Source organism: Budorcas taxicolor, chromosome 10, assembly GCF_023091745.1.
Source record: "Budorcas taxicolor isolate Tak-1 chromosome 10, Takin1.1, whole genome shotgun sequence".
Classification (NCBI taxonomy): Eukaryota; Metazoa; Chordata; class Mammalia; order Artiodactyla; family Bovidae; genus Budorcas; species Budorcas taxicolor.
Window position 1 is genome coordinate 24,484,843 of NC_068919.1, and position 18,929 is coordinate 24,503,771.

The following is an 18,929-nucleotide window of genomic DNA, read 5'->3' on the forward strand; positions in this document are numbered from 1 at the left end:
TGAAACTACTCTGTACGATACTTTAACAGTGCACATGGGATTAAATATTTGTCCAAACCCATAGAATGCACAACACCAAGAGTAACCATAAGGTAAGTTATGGACTTTGGGTGATTTTTGTGATGTGTCCCTGTAGACTGATCCATTGTAACAAATGTATTCCTCTGCTGTGGGATGTTGACAATGAGGGAGGTTTGGGTGTGTGGGGGAGGGAGGGGAAGGTGAGACGGGGAGGTATATGGGAAACCTCTTTACTTTATGCTCAACTCTGTTGTGAACCTAAACTACTCTAAAAAAATTAAGTCTATTTTTTAAGCTTTCCAGGGGCTGAAGCAGAATGGGGGCTGAGAACCCCTATCTGGTGATAAGGATGAAATATTTTTCCTTCTATAAAGTGAAGCAAAACTTTTCTTATACATAAATATCCCTTTCAAGGTAATCGATTCCGTAATCCACTTGTGCCTCCAGGCCTACTTCTCAGTGTGAATTTAATCCCCAAAATTCTCTATTCCTCTGAGATGGGTGAAAGGTGCCAAGCAGAATCTTTTTCAGTTCATTTGGGACATGGAATTCCACACTCTTACCGAAGTTCTGTGGCCTTCTGAGTACTCTCCAAAGAGCTTCTCTGTTCAAAAATTTCATTTTTGGACCACATTTTCTCAGGAGACTTGGGTGGTTCTTCCACTTGCATAGTATCGCTGGTCATAAGGTGGGCACTGTTAGGCATGCAGAGACCAATGAGCTTAGTCATAATTATATGACTTTGCTAAAAGAGACTTTTCTTTTAGAATTGGGAACATTTAACACACAAAAAAAATAAATAGAAACCCCTGTTATAGGGGTTTAGAACTAGGTTCTCACATATATATATATATTTTTTTTTAATTAGAGGAGTTAGTAATCTTGGCATAAGATTATAAGGATAATCTTATGAAGTGTAGCTTTCCAGTGTCAAACAGAAATATAAGTTAATTATGACCTAAGGGGGTAAATATACGGAGAAGGAATACCTTCAATTAAGGAAAGGGCCTTTATTTTCCTTTCCTTGGAAGACAGAGAGGTGCTTATTTTCCATTTTTAAGCAATGAAGTTGGAATTTGACCTAGGGATGACTTTCATCTTCTCTGATAATGCTGGAATGACTCAAAAGTGGCAGGGTTCACTTGTTCCCCAAATAAAGTTTTTCCAATTAAAGGTGAAAGAATAACAGCATAGGATAAAAGAGAACTCACAGTTCGCTGGGTTCACTGGATACTTCACCTCTGGCTTCTTCATTTGTCACATGTTCCTTGAATGTGGGAGGGGCTGTGTAGCTCAGCCTGTCCCTTGACTCTGAAAGTTTATAGACAGAAGATGCAGCCTCTGGCAAGAGATTTCTCCAGAACTCTGGCTAGAAATGGAACCCCAAGTGCTGAAGGCAGGGAGACTTGAGACCTGGGCGAAGTCCTTATATGACCAATAATCCCAGAGGAGGGGTTCTCAGTTTTTACTCTTGCACTACTGATTTAATAAGTTAGCAGGACCATAGGCTCTCAAGTAAGTAAGAATAAATGGGAAGAAGAAAGAGCAGGGACTGTGTGTCCAGTCTTACGTATCTTTGTTTCTAGTGCCTAGTATATAATTGGTATTCTATAGTGCTGAAGTTAAACTGAGCTGAACTTCAAACAAATTTTTTAGTTTTTCTCCTTTTAGCTGTTTACACAAAGATTTTGTTGGCTCAAGAAGGGAGCTTGAAAATATAGAACTGTGCTGAACAAAACCTAACACTGAGTCCCCAGGGCCAAGACACCTTATTTCCATGAATCTCAAATAGGGATGAGTAAGCCAGGTGAAGGAGGCACGCACAGCACTTATTTAATTCAGCGTCGGGTTCCATAGCAGTCAGAGACACTTAGCCACTTGGGATACAGGAAGAGGAGAAACTGCAGCTCCTCAATTAGCAGCCTGACTTCTAAGCCTGGACTTCAGGAATGGGCTTTGGGAATCTCTGAACCCATGCAGTTGTATGCAAAGTTTGTCTATGTGTATGGGCAGTTTTCTTGGGAGGAGGCCTAGCTTTTGCTCATGGTTTCAAAGGAGGCTCTTTCCCCCTCAAAAGATGAAGAACCCCAATTGTGGAGGCACAAATCACTCTGCCCAGAGTCCCATAGTCCCAGGAGAGGGGCAGGTCTTAAGATCACTGTCACTCACACCTGAGCAGGTCATCAAAGTGATCTGTTTTCTGATCCCTACAAAACGTGACCAGCAACTTTCCCTTTTCCATTGTCTGATTCTCCTCTCAATAGAACCTCATAGTGAAGTGAGAATTTTGAACCTGACATCCTACTCAGGAAAAAAAAAAAAGATTTTGGAGAATAGAGAGGAACGAGGACAAAAGAGCAAAATGGGGGTGGGCGGAATACAGCAGTGGGAGGAAAATGTGGCTGGCAAATCAATCCTTCCAGCGTTTTGACCCTGTCGGGGACTTGGCCCCGAGCCCCACCTCTCTTGGGTTTCTCGGCCTCCGGTGCCCCGGCGGTGTGGAGCTGTCTGTGTGCCGTGTGGACGCGAGGCTGGGTGCGGCGGGGAGCAGGGGGGCCCACGCGCTGGAGCTGCAGCTGGAGCCCGGGCAGCGGGCGGCGCTGGTGCTTGAGGGGGCGCTGCCGCCACTCTGCGTTCCGCCGCCGTCTAGCCGGCTCCCGGAGCTCAGGCTCCGCTGCGGCCGCCTCGGCCCGGAGGCCCCGGCCTGCTGCGGTTAGCCGGAGCAAGGCTGTTCTCATCCTGTGGGCAAAAGGAGAGCTGGTCAATCGTGCCTTCTTCTATGACAGCGATTATCTCTACAGTTTATTTGGTGGCAAGTAATCTGAACTGGGAATTGATCTCGGATATAAAATTAATTTTCTGCCCCCAATGACCATGATGTATTAATACAGAAGGCTCTCTATATAATTCTGTATATTTATTTTTAAATTATATGTCTTCTGTATTAATACATCATGGCCATTATAAACCATAAACAAAAATACTAAGTTAACAGGAGATAATTAAATATAAGTAGAAATTTTAATATTTACTTCTCCAGTCCCAACTGTTCACACATTCCCGTATATGTGCTCACTCTAAAAATTATTCCTGTATTAGTCCCCCTGGGTACATTGAGCATTACCTACAATGGACAGTCAATCACTATTTATTATCTTGACCTGAAATCATACTTTTAAATGTTACCGTCAGATTCTGTGATCCCACTGCCTGCCAGTTCTGACATTGACTATGTTGCCTGGGGCATGTCATTAACCATTTGGGTTCAGTTTCCTCATCTATAAATACAGGTACCTGCCCATTGGATTGTTTGGAAAAGGGCGTGGCAACCCACCCCAGTATTCTTGCCTGGAGAATCCCATGGACAGAGGAGCCTGGCAGGCTACAGTCCATAGGGTTGCAAAGAGTAGGACATGATTGAAGCAACTTAGCACGCACGCATGCGTTGTATCTTTATGAGGATTAAATAAGTTACTATACATAAAGGACTTAGTGATGGTGCACTGTAAGCACAGGTTGTTGTTTAGCTGCTAAGTTGTGTCCCATTCTTTTGCAACCCCATGGATTGTAGCCCACCAGGCTCCTCTGTCCATGGGATTTCCCAGGCAAGAATACTGGAGTGGGTTGCCATTTCCTTCTCCAGGGGATCTTCCTGATCCAGGGATCAAACCCACATCTCCTGCATTGGCCAGCAGATTCTTTCCCATTGAGTCACCAGGGAAGTCCTGGCTGCTGCTAAGTTACTTCAGTCGTGTCCGACTCTGTGTGACCCCATAGAAGGCAGCCCACCAGGCTCCCCCGTCCCTGGGATTCTCCAGGCAAGAACACTGGAGTGGGTTGCCATTTCCTTCTCCAGGGGAAGTCCTGGAGGAGTTAGCAATCATTATTATGCATCATTATGTCCAAATAAAGCTGCTTCTTTCCCAGTTACAGCTGTAGCCTCACTCTAGTCTAGCCTCCCTGTAGGTACGATTTACTGATATATCAAACCCACATGCAGGAGATGTGGGTTTGATCCCTGGATCAGGAAGATCCTCTGGAGAAGGAAATGGCGACCCACTCCAGTATTCTTGCCTGGGAAATCCCATGGACAGAAGAGCCTGGTGGGCTACAGTCCATGGGGTTAACTTGCCCAAAGTCAGAGGGGATAGTATCCAGTTTAGTCACTTACTATCTATAACCTCAAGTACTTTTTGGTTATCAACCAAGAAACAAGATCCCTTGGCCCATGTAACCATCTGACTTCACTGGATTCTCAAGTTCTCCACAATATAATAAAGAATCTCCAACTCTGAAGTGTGATGGCATACAGCAGAAACCTGCAATCTCGTAAATTCTAAATGAAACTCTGAACCACTCTTGGGGGTTACCATCGAGAAAGCAAAAAGCTGCTGCTGACTTCGGGAAATTGGTGGGACATAGCTAGTCCTCAGTGTTGTTTGAAGGTGGCCTGGCATTCACAGCTACATTCACAGCTAGGCCCTGTTATTGTGCTTTTGGATGTAATCTCACAGAACACCAACATCACACATGGCCACTCTGAGACCATGACAGAGTGATATCAAAGAAGCCTGCTGCATACTTCCGTCTCAGCTCAGACGAAAGCAAGGTCACTGTCTCATCCACAAAATACCAAACATACTCTCTCCTGGCTAACCGGAGTGCTGCTGCTGCTTTCCCAATTACAGCGTTAGCCTCACTCTAGTCTAGCCTCCCTGTAGGTAAGATTTACTGAGATATCAAAACACAAAATTGTCCCTGCTTTCTGACAGTATCAGGTCTAGAGCAAATTTCTGTTACCTTGGAGCCTCCCCTAAACCACCCAGCTGAAGCCCAAATCCTATGATAGACTCTTTCTAACACAGTCTTACTGAGATGCCCATGGTGTGTACTTTTTCTAGCTACCACAGTAAAAACCCAAACTTGCCCAACTATAGGTATGTTCCTAATGGTCTTTGGCTGGGAGGCATTGACACCAATATCTTTAAAATGTGTCCTAGAGATTAACCCCAGGCTTTCAGAACTCTTATTCTCCCCATCTAGTTATCTACCCACTCTCCATCTCAGATTTCTTTCCAGGTCTGTACCCAAAAGACACACTGTTGAAAGCCAGTTCCCTAAAATCACTATGTAGGGTATATTTTGGAGTTAAGAGCTTTCAGCTCTGCCATTCATTAGCTATGTCCTTGGGCAAGTTATATAACCTCTTTGCGTTCCCTTTCCTTCTTGATAATGCTTCTTTCATTATATTAAATGAGTTAACATATATAAAGCACATATTACATGCCTGCATATAGGTTCGAATGATCAACGCAATTTTGAGTTTTGCTTTATAAATAAAACCCCTTTTCTTACTTGCCCCTATAGTCTTTAGTCCTTTGTGATTGTGTCCGTTCCCCTGTCCCCATTCTCTCTTTTGTGACCAGGGCAGAAGCCTGCCCAGTCTCTTGCTCTCTGGGTTGGAATAGCTCTGATGATGCTTTATGGACTAATGGCCACAGACTATTGATGCATTTGGCAAGAAAACAAAGCAATATTCTTCGAAAACAATTTTTGGAGTTAACCATCCTCGCCATTTGAACTGTTTTCTGGTGTAGACATCTCAGGAAGATGCATTCTTTTTTGTTTATTACAGTGAAGGTCTGATGTAGACACAGCTTTTAAAGATGTAAGAACTCTGGGTACCTTTTGATCTCATCTTGTTGCTTCCAAAAAAGCTCCTTCACCAACATGTGCTCTTCACGAAGACGAAACAAACTGTCCTCCAATTCATCCCGAGTCATCCTGCTCAAGGGTGGTTGAATTTTTGTATTCTTACCTAAAGTCCCGGAAGAGGGTAAATAGAGATTATTCTTATATGTAATGTTTTTAGCTCATCATATCTCTGGCTGCATCTTGTCCAGAGGGCTTGAATCTATTTTGAGTCAAGTGTTTAAGAGGAAATTCATGAAGTATATGAACTTAATCGTTCTACGTCACTCTTGTATATGGAAAATCATTACATTTCATTCCAGCATGTGATTGAACCTCCTATCTGGAATGTATATTCTCTTTCTAAAAGTAGCAAGTAGAGCTTTTAGTCTACTTCATTTTTATTTTTAATCCACTCTTTTATTTTTCCTTCTCATAATAATTAGATAATTTGGACTTAGACAAGGATTGTACCCATAACTGTCTTCAGAGCCCCCATAAGGAAAAGGATAGAAACCCTTCTTGAGTAATGGGAGTCACCATTTGTTTTGGTGGTATGGAGAAACTGTCCCCAGATCTGCTTCCTTGGAATAGAGCCTCTGCTTGATCTAAGCAGAGGAAACTGCAGTACACTATAAGATAGTGTTAGTGTTCACTAGTTTAGAATCAGTTCTGATCTTGAAGAAAAACCCAGACCTTAAAATTTAAGCTCATAATTGTTAATTTTACTTCATTTGTCTTATCCTATTCTTTCTCTCTCTTTCTCCATATATGTATTACATAATATTTAAAATTACATGTATTTTCTACATATTACTTTTTGGAATCACTTAAAAGTAAATTACAGACATGATGTCCATTTTCTTCTCAGGAACCATGGTATATTTGATGGATACAGTATATCCATCAAAATCAGGAAATTAGCCCTAGTATTATTTTACCATCTAACCCATAGACCATTCAAATTTCAAAAATTCAGGATCGTGTGTTTCACTTGATTGGCATGTCTCTTTAGTCTCCTTCACTCTAGAACAGTTCTTTAGTCTTTCCTTGTCTTTCATGACTTTGACATTTTAAGAGCACAGAGTAAAGGCCATTTCCTTTGCAGAATGCCCCTCAGTCAGGGTTTGACTGATGTTTCTTCACAGTGGGTTCAGATTATTTATTTGGGACAGAAACCCCACAGAACTGAAGCTATCCTTTTCTCAGTGCATTGTATCAGTAGGCACATAATACCGGGGTGGGTTGCATCTTCTGACCCAGGGATCAAACCTGTGTCTCCTGCACTGACACGGGGATTCTTTACCACTGAGCCACCATAAAGTTAATTGAGAAGTCTTCTTAAAACCCATTAATTAATAATTATTTTCTGGGGAAATAATCTGACACTGTATATTAGGACCTAATGTTATATGACATTATAAAATTTTTACCGACTAGCTTTAGCATTGTTTAATGATTCCTGCCTGAATTACTGCTATCGTGGTCACCAAATGGTGAGTTTTTAATTACATTATTCCTTCTACATTTGTTAATTGCATTCTACTATAAAAGATGTTCCTTCAGTGTGTTTATTAATTCATCTGTTTATTTATATCTGTATGATCTTACAGATTTTATTCAATGGATTATAATCCATCTATATCATTCCTTTTAATGCTCAAATTTTTCCAGATTTGGCCAGTGTGAGCCCTTCCAGCTGATTCTGATGTCCTTTAAAAATATCTCCATACATCAACATGAATCCGCCATGGGTGTACACGTGTTCCCACTTCCCTCCCCATACCATCTCTCTAAAATAAAATAAAATCTGAAAAATAAATAAAAGATAAAAATATCTCCATGATTTTTTGAGAATTTTCTTATTTTCTGGCACGATAAGATATTCTAGGCTCACCTTGTGCTTTCCCTACCTGAACCTCTTGTACCTGTTACCAGAGAAGGTATTTAAAAACCAAAATTTGGGTGTTTTGTGTTCTTATGGCTATGTCCTCTCAGCTGACAGAGTCAGGAAGTGTATGCATATATACACACATATGTGCACAGTCACACATACACACCTATGTCTATTTCTATATGCTAGAAACCATGAGGGCACTCTGATACCTTCATATAAAATCCAAAATCACATGGTTTATTCTGGTCTTATATCTTCCCGTATTTGCATCTTTCTTCTCAGTGACATATCAGTTCCCACTGTCCCCAATACCCTTGAATGAAACAAGTCTCCTCACTACGTGGGCTATGTTTTTATCCACGGCACTGTTGAATCACACTTCCACCAGCTGAGTGACCCACTGATTCACACCTGTTTGCAATGGCAAAGACTTCTGACCCCACCAGCCCTGGTAGTGTACAAGCCAATAATATTTTTTTATATTATACTGTGTCCTATTCTTTTTCTTTTAAATTTTATAATGAATTTATTTATGTATATATTTATTTTTGGTTGCACTGGGTCTTCATTGCTGTGTGCAGGCTTTGTCTAGTTGCGGTGAGCTACTCTTCACTGTGGTACACGGGCTTCTCATTGCCATGGCTTCTCTTGTTGTGGAGCACAGGCTATAAGCACACAGGCTTCAGTAGTTGCAGTACGCAGGCCCAGTAGTTTCAGTGTCAGGCGGGTGCGGCGGCTTCAGTCGTTGTAGTATATGGGCTTAGTTGCATGTGGAATCTTCCAGGACCTGTGTTAGGGATCGAACCTGTGTCCCCCTGAACTGGCAGGCAGATTCTTATCCACTGTACCAGCAGGGAAGTGGTTGACATTATAATGTCAACATTTTTAGTTATACAGCTTAACTGTACCATAAATTACTATTTTCTTTTGGAATTGGTGAGATCAGAAAAAAAATATTAAAATTAATTTTTAATATGTTGCATTTATTTTTTTGATGTGTACCATTTTTTTTAAGTCTTTATTGAAATTATTTCTGTTTTATGTTTCGGTTTTTCAGTTCTGAGTCATGTACAAACTTAGCTCCTCAACCAGGGATTAAACCTGCAACCCCTGCATTGGAAGGTGAAGTCTTAATCACTGGACTGCCAGGGAAGTGCCTAAAATTAACTTTTAAAAAATTAATTTTAAAATATATGCTATAAAAATATTCCATTAATGTGGTTTTATTTGTATGTGATCAAACTTTTTTTTCTTCCAAAGCAAAGTCTCTAAGATAAATTCAAAATTGCTTGGAATAAAAAAAAAAATACAACTTCCATACCAATGAAGTTAAAAATGATGCAGCTGATTGTCAGGGACACTTAACAGGAAAGTATGATCACTAGGAGGAAAATCTGTAGCATGACCAGAAACTTTTATGAAAATGTGCATTTATAGCAAACAGTTTACTTGATTTACTTTTAGCTATTTAGCTATATAAAGAACAGAAGGGAAACTGGACACCGTTTGTAATGACACCTAGGAAAGTTTCTTTTCCCACAAATCAAAAGTATAAAACCTTTACTTTGGCACCTTCTTCCATACTTCCTTTACTGTGCTGAAGAAATACTGAGTTCTTTTAGATTTTTGGTTGTATGGATGGTCTCCAAACTGACTGAATTCTCTAGGTAATTATTTCCTGCACAGGGGTTTTCTGTCAGTAGTTCTATGTCTTTTCCAACGTTGACAACCATCTCAGCCAGTTTGTTTCATGCGCTTTATCTGTGCAACAATTAACGCTTTAAGAGGCACAAAATCTCCAACTATGCACCATTAAAGGACATCAGAAACATAGTAGATTTCTCACTGAAATATTATGATTTAGCTTTCTCCTCTCTTCAAACCTACAGGCACCTGCTTCTGAACCTGATGGTTTAGAATTTCTGCATATTTTCATCCTCAGGACCAATGGAAAGCTAAGCAGGAAGTATGTACTAATCCAGTCCTCAGGGAGTCAACATCAAGTCTACCACACTTTTAAATTTTGCTGAATTTGTATTCCAGTTCTGAAGTCTCAATTCTTCTTCAAAATGATGACATTTAAAGGTATCTCCCAGAGATTGGCCAAGATGGCCGAGTAGAAAGGGCCTGAGCTCACCTCCTATTACGGTCACACCAAAATCACAACTATCTGCAGAACAACAAAAGATCTCCTACAACCAAAGAGATAAAGCAGGAACAGCAACGTAGGGGCAAGGTATTGTCAAGTCTCATACCTCTAGGTGGAAAACCCACAAACTGGAGGATAAATGCACTGTAGAGGTTTTCACAAAAGAGTAAGAGGTCTGAGACCCACATTAGGATTCCCAACCCAAGGGTCCTACATATAATGGTCATATATGACAAACCTACAGCTAACATCATACTCAACAGTAAAAAGCTGAGAACATTTTCTCTAAGATCAGGAACCAAACAAAGATGTCCACTCTTGCCACTTTCATTCAACATAGTTTTGGAAGTTCTAGCCATGGCAATCAGAGAAGAAAAAGACATAAAGGGAACCCAAATTGGGAAAGAAGTAAAATTGTTACTGCTTGCAGATGACTTAACACTCCACATAGAAAATTCTAAAAACACTGGAAAACTATTATAGCTCATCGCTGAACTCAGTAAAGTTGTAGGATATGAAATTAATATATAGATATTTATTGAATTTCTATACAATAACCATAAACTATCAGAGAGAGAAATTAAGAAAACAATCCTATTTACCATTGTATCAGAAGAATGAAATATCTAGGAATAAACATGTCTAAGGAGGTAAAAGACAGTACTTGGAAAAGTATAAGACACTGATGAAAGAAACTGAAGACAACACAAACAGAAACATATACTGTGTTCATGAACTGAAAGAATTAATATTATTAAAGTGACCATACCAGCCAAGGTAATCTACATGCACACACAAAGAATGAAGCTGCATCCTTACCACACACCACATATTAAACATTAACTTAAAAATGGATCACAGACCTAAGTGTAAGAGCTAAAACTGCAAAATTCTTAGAAGAAAATATGGAAGTAAACTGTTGTGATCTTGGACCATGTAGTATTATATATGATGATATGAGGAAATTGGAACTCTCACACATTGTTAGTAGGGATGTAAAAATGTGCAACTGCTGTCAGAAATAATCTGGCAGTTCCTTGAAATAACAAAGCGTTACCATATGACCCAGCAATCCTACTCTTGGGTATACACCTAAGAGAAATGAAAATATATGTTTCTATAAAACTTGTACATGAATGTTCATACCAGCATTATTTATAAAAGCCAAAAAGTGAAAACAACTCAAATGTCCATCAACTGATGAATGTATAAACAAAATGTGATAAAAGTTATAAAAAGGAATGAAGCATTGATAAATGTTACAATTTGAATGAACTTTGAAAACATTTTGCTAAGTGAAAGAAGCTAGACAGAAAAAATCATATATTGTATGATTTATAGCATTTATAGCAAATGTCGAGAATAGGCAAATCCATAGAGACTTAAAGCAGATTAGTGATTATCAGGAGCAGGGAGTGGGGACATGGGGAATGTCTGCTATAAGGGTTTTTTTGGGGGGGGGGTAATTATATGTTCTAAAATTAGGTAGTAGAGATGAATGCAAAACTGTGAATGTAGTAAAAATTAAGGAACTGTACATTTTAAAAGAGTGAACTTTATATACGTAAATTTATATCCCAATAAAACTATTATGTATAATATACAGCATTTAGTATACATATTATATATATCTATCTCACACATATAAATTGTGAAATAAAACACATATGGACAGTTTAAATAATAATAAAGTAAAATTATTTTACTTTAAAAGTAAAAAATAAAATTTTCTGCACATAAAATACATACCAGGTTAAGAAACAAAAGATTACTAGTGCCCTCTGTAAGTTCTTCATCCATACTATTTCCTTCTTCCTCCAGAAGTGACCACTATCTTGAAAGTTGTATTAATAACTGTCTTGCATTTCTTTACAATTTTGTAAGGAAAACTAAAATTATTTATTATAGAGAAAGCAAATTTATTATTTCAATGTAGGACTATATATCAATGTATATTCATTTTTCTGATCAATGGACATTTATGTTGTTACATTTTTCACTCTTTTGAACAATGCTGCTATAAATATTCTGATCTATGTCTCTTGTCTATGCAAAAACCTCTGCCATTTTATACTCAGAAGTAAAGCTGCATATTCAGTTTTACTAGCTAATGCCAAGCTTTCATTCCAAAATGATCACACCATTTATACACCCATGAGCAGTGCATAAAATGCCCGATCTTTGAAATAAAACTTACAGAAGTGAAATCAGGTGAAAAGAGAATTAACAGTAGCTATGAATAGGACTGAGGAGTGGGAGTGTGTGAACAAAGTTACAAAAATATCTTCAGGTGAGTGGGGAAGAAGAGGTAGTGGGGCTGTGCTCTCTCTTCTTTTAAATTGCCTACCTCTGCTTAGTGAGAGTGAAGGGCTGATCACATACATAGATGAATGACACTCGCTCATTTGTTCTTGGCTTGTGTTTGTGGTGCTCATAAACCCACACAACAAAAATGTTTATTATAAGAACATATGAAGAAAACGTTGAGAAGACTGAAGAAAAGGGCTGACAGCAAAGCAGTCACTGTGAAGACTAGCAAGATGCCCCACAATAACAGACTGAGGGTTGTTTTCATTCTAGAAGGCATCCATCCTCAGACATCGAGTTTACCTTTAGAGGCTGGTATCATCAGAGGTATCGCGTCTATGTCTCTATCAGGTCCTTTGCTGTATGATCCTCCAGAAGATAAGATGTCATATCATCTCCCAAGCGGTGAGAGATACCACAGGACACTAAAATAAAGGAAACCTTCAGTCAATTACTTGCAATGTGGGGATGTCGTCTGCAGGCTAGACTTAAGCGGCAGCAGAAATTTCTCAACACTTTCATGATGGTGTAAGACATGGCATAGTCTTTTCTGTAGTGGAGTGAATCACTCTACACTAAGGGATAAAACCAAGCATTCAGTAATAATGATGTTATTTATTAAGAATAAAATAAATTTTTCCAATTATAGAATTGATCCATATCATTTTGGATCATTTTTAAAGTATCGGCTCAGCCTGAAAGCCAATGACCATCCCCTTTCTCTAGGAAATGAGCCTCTGAACCCCTCACTACTCCATTATAGGGATGTATTGGTGATAGGAACCAACACATCAGTAATTGGGTTTATAGTCTATGACCCAGTTCCTACAGTCATTGCTCATTAGACCAGGGGTAGACAACTGACTTAAGCTGGGCCAATCAAATTCTTTCCTCCCGGCATTTGGAAATGGGACTAAGAGACTTAAATTTAGCCTCTGTGGATGACTAGAACTATTACGTAAACTTGGGATTTCTGGGATGGCCATATTCTAATTTGTAGCCTAAATAACTATGGAAATTCCATCTGCAGAGTCACTTCAAACCTCTTTTTCTGAATTGTAATATCCAATCTCCTGGCTTTAACTACTATAATACATATAGTATTTGCCTCAGAACATTTGTACTTGGCTGGAATGCTCTTTCCCTTACTCTTCGCATGGCTAGTTCCTTTTTATCCTTCCGTCTCTCAGCATCTTCTCATCTGCCAAGAGGACTTTCTCTGACTTTGCAACTAAAGTGATTACTTCCTCTATCGTGTTGCCCTGTTTATTTCACTAATACCACTTACCATATCCAGAAACGACCTCGTTTATTTACACTTATTTATTGCCTCCTCTTACTAAAACTTAAGGGCTTTGACAACAGAAAATTGGTTTAAGAGAAAATCTCTTACTTGAACAACTCCTAGAAATGCGGCTCCTCTGTCTAGGCAAGAATACCGGAGTGGGTTGCCATGCCCTCTTGCTGACCTGGGGATGGAACCTGCGTCTCTTTTGTCTCCTGCACTGGCAGTGAGTTCTTTACCACTAGCATCACCTGGGAAGTCCTTAGAATGTAATAGGCACCTAATAAATATATATTGAGTAAGTGAACAGGTGAATGAATAAACAAGTCAAGAGACAGACCAACACTGAGTGGTCGAGTTAAAAGGTACTGAAAGTTTCCTGTCCCTGATTTTAGTCTTCCCCAGCGCCTGTCTCTGTTCCTGCCCTTAGGTTCTGCATGAGAGTATTATGTCCTTAAAACAAATTCCCCTTTTTGCTGAAACTAGCTTGACTTGTCAACTGAAGAAGCTTGTTCATAAGCTCATTGTGAACAAGCAGAGAAATACAAAGAAGAAAGGAGAAAGCATGATGGAGAAATTCTATTACTGGGAGAAAACATTAACATTTTGTTGATTTATTTTCCAGACAATTTAACTTGAATTGAATCATTCATATTCTGTTCTGTGATGTTTCATTTTTTAAACCACGATAAGTGGAGAATATCTTTCAAATGACATAATTCTAAATGGATCTATACAGATTTCTACATTAAGGAAGCTGACAATCCCCCAAAAGTTTCACGTTTGACAATAATCCCAAGATAAGGACAAAACGGAAGCAACCAAGGAAACCACTTTGTTTTAAAGTCAATCCTCACACTGAAAGCTGTTTTTATGTCTGCTATATTACGCCATTTTCTCAACCAGTCTATGGTAGAAAAGTAAGATAAAAGGAAAGGAGGGTTGACTACATCAGAGACCTGTCCTCTCACCTGAAGCCATTTACAAAAATGAAGCTGTGATAGAGGAAGAGATTCTGTGGTTCTTTAATACTATTTGGACCCAGAGAAGAGTGTCCTGGTTTATGACCACCCCAAAATACACCACCAAAGCTGCACAGTACTGTGGAGCCGCCGAGAAGCACCACTGAGACTGGTCAGAGAAGCACTAACAATGAAATGGAGGCTATCAGAAGGCCAGAAGAGAAACGTCAGCAGAGACTGTGAAGGGACATCCCAAAGCAAAGGGGTGACCAGATCTAAAGGCTCAGGAGAAGAAGTGGAGAGTAGATATAAAGAAGAAGACTTTATCACTTGTTTTGCACTCCATGGAATGAAAGACAAAAATAAATTTGTGGCAGTGATATTCAGAATTGTAGTATACTGGGGCAAGGGTAGGTGAGTGAGGGCAAAGAATAACTCAACTCATTCATAGTGATTGCTGAACAAAACCAGTGTGATGACATAAAAATCAAAATTATACAGCCAACTGTGCTTAATCTGATTTTATACTCACCCCTGATTAAAGCTGAAGAAAATGAACTGTAAACAGTGACTGTGGTCTAAAGTCTAGCAATAAGAAAGACATGATTCACATCTTTCTTTTGCTGTGTGACCAGGGACAAGTTACTTAAACCACTCTGTTTATTTTCCTTACCTATAAAATAGGGATGAAATACTCATCTCATATTATTATGATTAGGGTCAAATGAAATAATGCTTATAAAAAGTGTACATAATGCTTGGCACTTAGTATAGGCTCCATATTAGCTAAATGCTAGCTGTTTTTGTTGTTTTTGCTGAACTAGTTTCTGGCCAATTGATAATTCTAATTGTATTTATCGGTATAAGTTAATGATTTATATTATGATATACATATATGTAATGTTCTTATATGTTGGTTAGTATAAGTTAGTTCTCTATCGTATTTGAACATCACATGTCTCTTTACTAGCCTATCAGCTCTTTTGAGGATATCTTTGTTCTTAACAGAGTGCCTGGTATCTGCAGATACGTCATAATTTTTCAACTAATGTATCACTATTATATTGGATTGTGATAGAAATTGTTTTCCTTTTTAGAGTTGCTTTTAATAATTTTACAAGGTTTTGCATTAATTCTCTCTCATCTCTAAGAACACAGTGAAGTGAGAGCCATAATGGTGTCACTTACATGAGCCTAAGAGAGAAAAAAGAAGAAAACTGCAAAAATCAGGTGAGAAATCTGCTCAAAGGATTGTCAGTAGCATTTCAGTAGAGCATAGGAAATGATGTTGTAAAAATACTTCCATCCTCTAAAAATTCATGGATTAAGTGGACCTATGTGTTAAAACATAGAAGTAGTGTTTTAACTATTTTAAATTTAATATAGATTGGGAATTCAGGTCTTCCCATTGCATAAGAAGTTAACTTTAACAGGTCTGATAAACAGACAAGTCCCTGAAAGGGGGCACTAAATTTGGGCTCCTTTGAACTGAAAATCTGGGGGAAGAAAGGGACAAATTGTGAATGGATCTTAGAGAAAATAATTTAACAGTGAGTGAGGGAACTCAGGAGGAGCTGATCTTATTTAAGAGGACAGAAAGGAGATGTAAGCATTAAAAAAGAAACTTGGAGCAGAGACAAAGAGAAGCTTTGGAGAAAAGTATAGGCTCTGTAATTTCAGTGTCCGTTGTATGAATGCTCTGAAAAGATGACAGGAACGCCTAGAATTTGGATTGAACTTAATTTGGCAAATGTTACTGAATACCCATTTGGTGCAGTTGCTACATGGAGAAAAAAACATAGCCCTCAGATTTGTGGTTACCAGAGGTGGGAGTGAGCAGAATGGGAACTGGATGTAGTCAAAAGGTACAAACTTCCAGTTTCATGTCTAAAATAAGTAAATGCCAGGGATGTAATATACTTGATAAATATAATTAACACTGCTATACATTATAAAGTTGTTAAGAGAGTAAATTTTAAGAGTTCTCATCACAAGGAAAAATGTAATTTATATTTCTTTAATTTTGTGTCTATATAAGATGATGGGTATTTACTAAACTGTGATAATCATTTCACAATATATGTAATTCAAATCATTATGCTATACAGTGTCAATTATGATCATAAAAAATAATGTAGTTTCCCACAGAAAAGAAAGAAAAATAAAGTCATTGCTCTGAGGAAGTGAATAATTAATGAGGAGAGGAGAAATGAGAAAAGCACATCTTTAGCTGTAAGGTGAAATATAAAAAGTCAGTCTGAAAAAAAAAAAACTCAATTTGAGAAGAGCAAAGCAAAATGAGAGTACAGAGGAAGACTGAAATTCACATTTACTTGAAGGATCAGATAAAGCTTTACAGAGGGAAGATTGTTGGGGTCTGGAGGGATTTTGCAGGTGGAGATATAGAATGGTTTATACAGATAGAGGAGAGTTTGAATAGAGTCAGAGATGGGCAAAGAGCAGGGTGGTCTTCAGCAGAAGCAGGTAAGCAGACAACTTTGAGAAAGACAGAGTTGTAAGAATTCAAGTGAAAGGAAGCATATGTTGGAAGACCTTGCCTATAAACTAGAGGAGTTATATTCATTCTGCAGAGAATGGGTGAGAATTACACATTTTGAGCACAAGAACAATAGAGTTAGGACTGTGGAAAGGCTTTAGGAAGATTCATCTGGAATAAGTGCGCTAAAAAGACTGGCAGAGAGGAGCATTAGGATATTGCTGTGGTTCAGGAAAGTGACCTTGAACTAGGAAGGATGGTGGCAGGGAGATGGAAGACTGGGATAGATTACAAAGACACTGAAGAAGGAAAATCTAAATACTTGCCAACTAGTTGGATGTAGAATGGAGTGAAAAAGGTGGCAGGATTAAAGAAGACCTAGTGATATTGCGTCTGGATGCCTATCAGACTGGCACAATACAGAATTCTCCAGGTAAGAATACTGGAGTGAATAGCCATCCCCGTCTCCAGGGGACCTTCCTGAACCACGCTGCAGGCAAATTCTTTACCAGCTGAAGCACAAGGGAAGCCCAGTGGCATTGTGTCTGGATGCGTGGGAGACAACAAAATGAATAAACCTTTTTCACTCCTCTCAAAAACCCCAGGTAAAGAAATGGAAGACTATAAACGTGTATTTGATACAAACTTACAGTTCTTGCTTTCTCTAGAGAGCTCTCTCTTATTCTTTTCTCTAACTGTTTTGGTGTCCTCCAGTTCTGCAGAATCCTCTTGTCTTCCTGGCTTGTTAAGAGAGGAGTTAATACAGTTCTGTTTAGCTCTTAAGATGTTAACTCTTTGCAGATCAGAGCTTGAAGGCCCTGCATTTTTTTCTGTTTCTGTTGTGGTTGGAGAAAGAGCAGTTAAAACATTCTTCAACATACCAACTTCTCAACTAAAGCTAAAGCTGAAAAAGTATCTATTTGATCTGAGATTAACAGAAATGTGTTGGTGTTGGGAGAAGGATCTTTTGAATCACTTCCAGAAGGGCAACAACAGTGGGAGATTTTCTGGAGCCCTAAGATCTCTTTGAAGGTAACAAACTCTGCTCCATTGGTGGGATCAATGTGCCTACTCAGTCCATGTGTGCCAGGACCCTCTCAAGTAAAAGAATGTATATATTTCATCATTGTGATCATAGTTTTCAAACCAAATACTGGGATGTAATTATGCAACAACAGAACTTGATATTTGAAAATCAGATGTTCTTGAAAATTCTGCATGCTGGTCACTGCATTCATACTATATATTAAGTGAAATCTAGTTTCAACTGTTATATGAAATTCTTTTATAAAAAATATTTATTTTATTTGGCTGCACAGGGTCTTAGTTACTGCATGCGAGATCTCTCATCTTCACTGTAGCATGCAGACTGTTTTGTTGTGGTACGTGGGATCTAGTTCCCTGACCAGGGATCGAACCTGGACTGCCTGCATTAGGAGCTTGGAGTCTTAGCCACTGGACCACCAGGAAAGTCCCAAAATTCTCTTTCTTAGGCACACTCAGTATATACGTTGAAAACAGATTCCCAGGAGGGTGAGCGTATGTTTAATGGACCCTGTGTGACTTCCTTATGTCCTATGAATAAACTAAGAGAGACAATTAGGATTTATAAAGATTACTCAGAACACAGTAAGTGTCCCAGTGAAAACAAGAAAATCCAATTTAATATTTTCCCCAAGTCTAAATGTCAGAATTATAAAAACTGGCTTTTTCGGCACCCAAGATTACTTCTTGCCCAAGCAGTTTCTCAGGGATCATGGGTTTTCTCTCCTTTTTCGGCTTATTTAAGCAGAATTAGCTCTGGGCAAAATTTTGAAGTAGGCCAAGTTCGTGTTTGGTGATTTTGCTCTTTTTTCTGAGTCTCTGATTTTTTAAACGTTTCCTCCTACTCCTTTCAGACAACAAGTTACCTCTTGTTTTTCCCCTGACATCCTCATTACATTTTAGAATGAATTTATATTATTTGATATTTTTTTCACTAGGCTTACTATGCTTTTTAAAAACAATCATTTTAATTATTTCTTTATCTTTGGCTGCACTGGGTCTTCGTCGCGTGGGCTTTCTCTAGTTGCGGCAAGTGGGGGCTACTCTTTGTTGTGCTGAGAGGGCGTTTCATTGCA

The 18,929-nt window shown here is 38.8% G+C and overlaps 1 protein-coding gene across 1 annotated transcript in view; it reads right to left on the bottom strand.

The window, feature by feature from the left end:
• Positions 1-12,387, bottom strand: part of RPGRIP1 (RPGR interacting protein 1) — a 51,106-nt gene extending 38,719 nt beyond the window's left edge. The window contains 6 exon segments of the mRNA XM_052647072.1: positions 585-716; positions 1,233-1,330; positions 2,483-2,686; positions 2,688-2,760; positions 5,707-5,839; positions 12,369-12,387. Coding sequence (XP_052503032.1) covers positions 585-716; positions 1,233-1,330; positions 2,483-2,686; positions 2,688-2,760; positions 5,707-5,839; positions 12,369-12,387 — 659 coding nt within the window.
• Between the last annotated feature and the right edge of the window lie 6,542 nt (positions 12,388-18,929).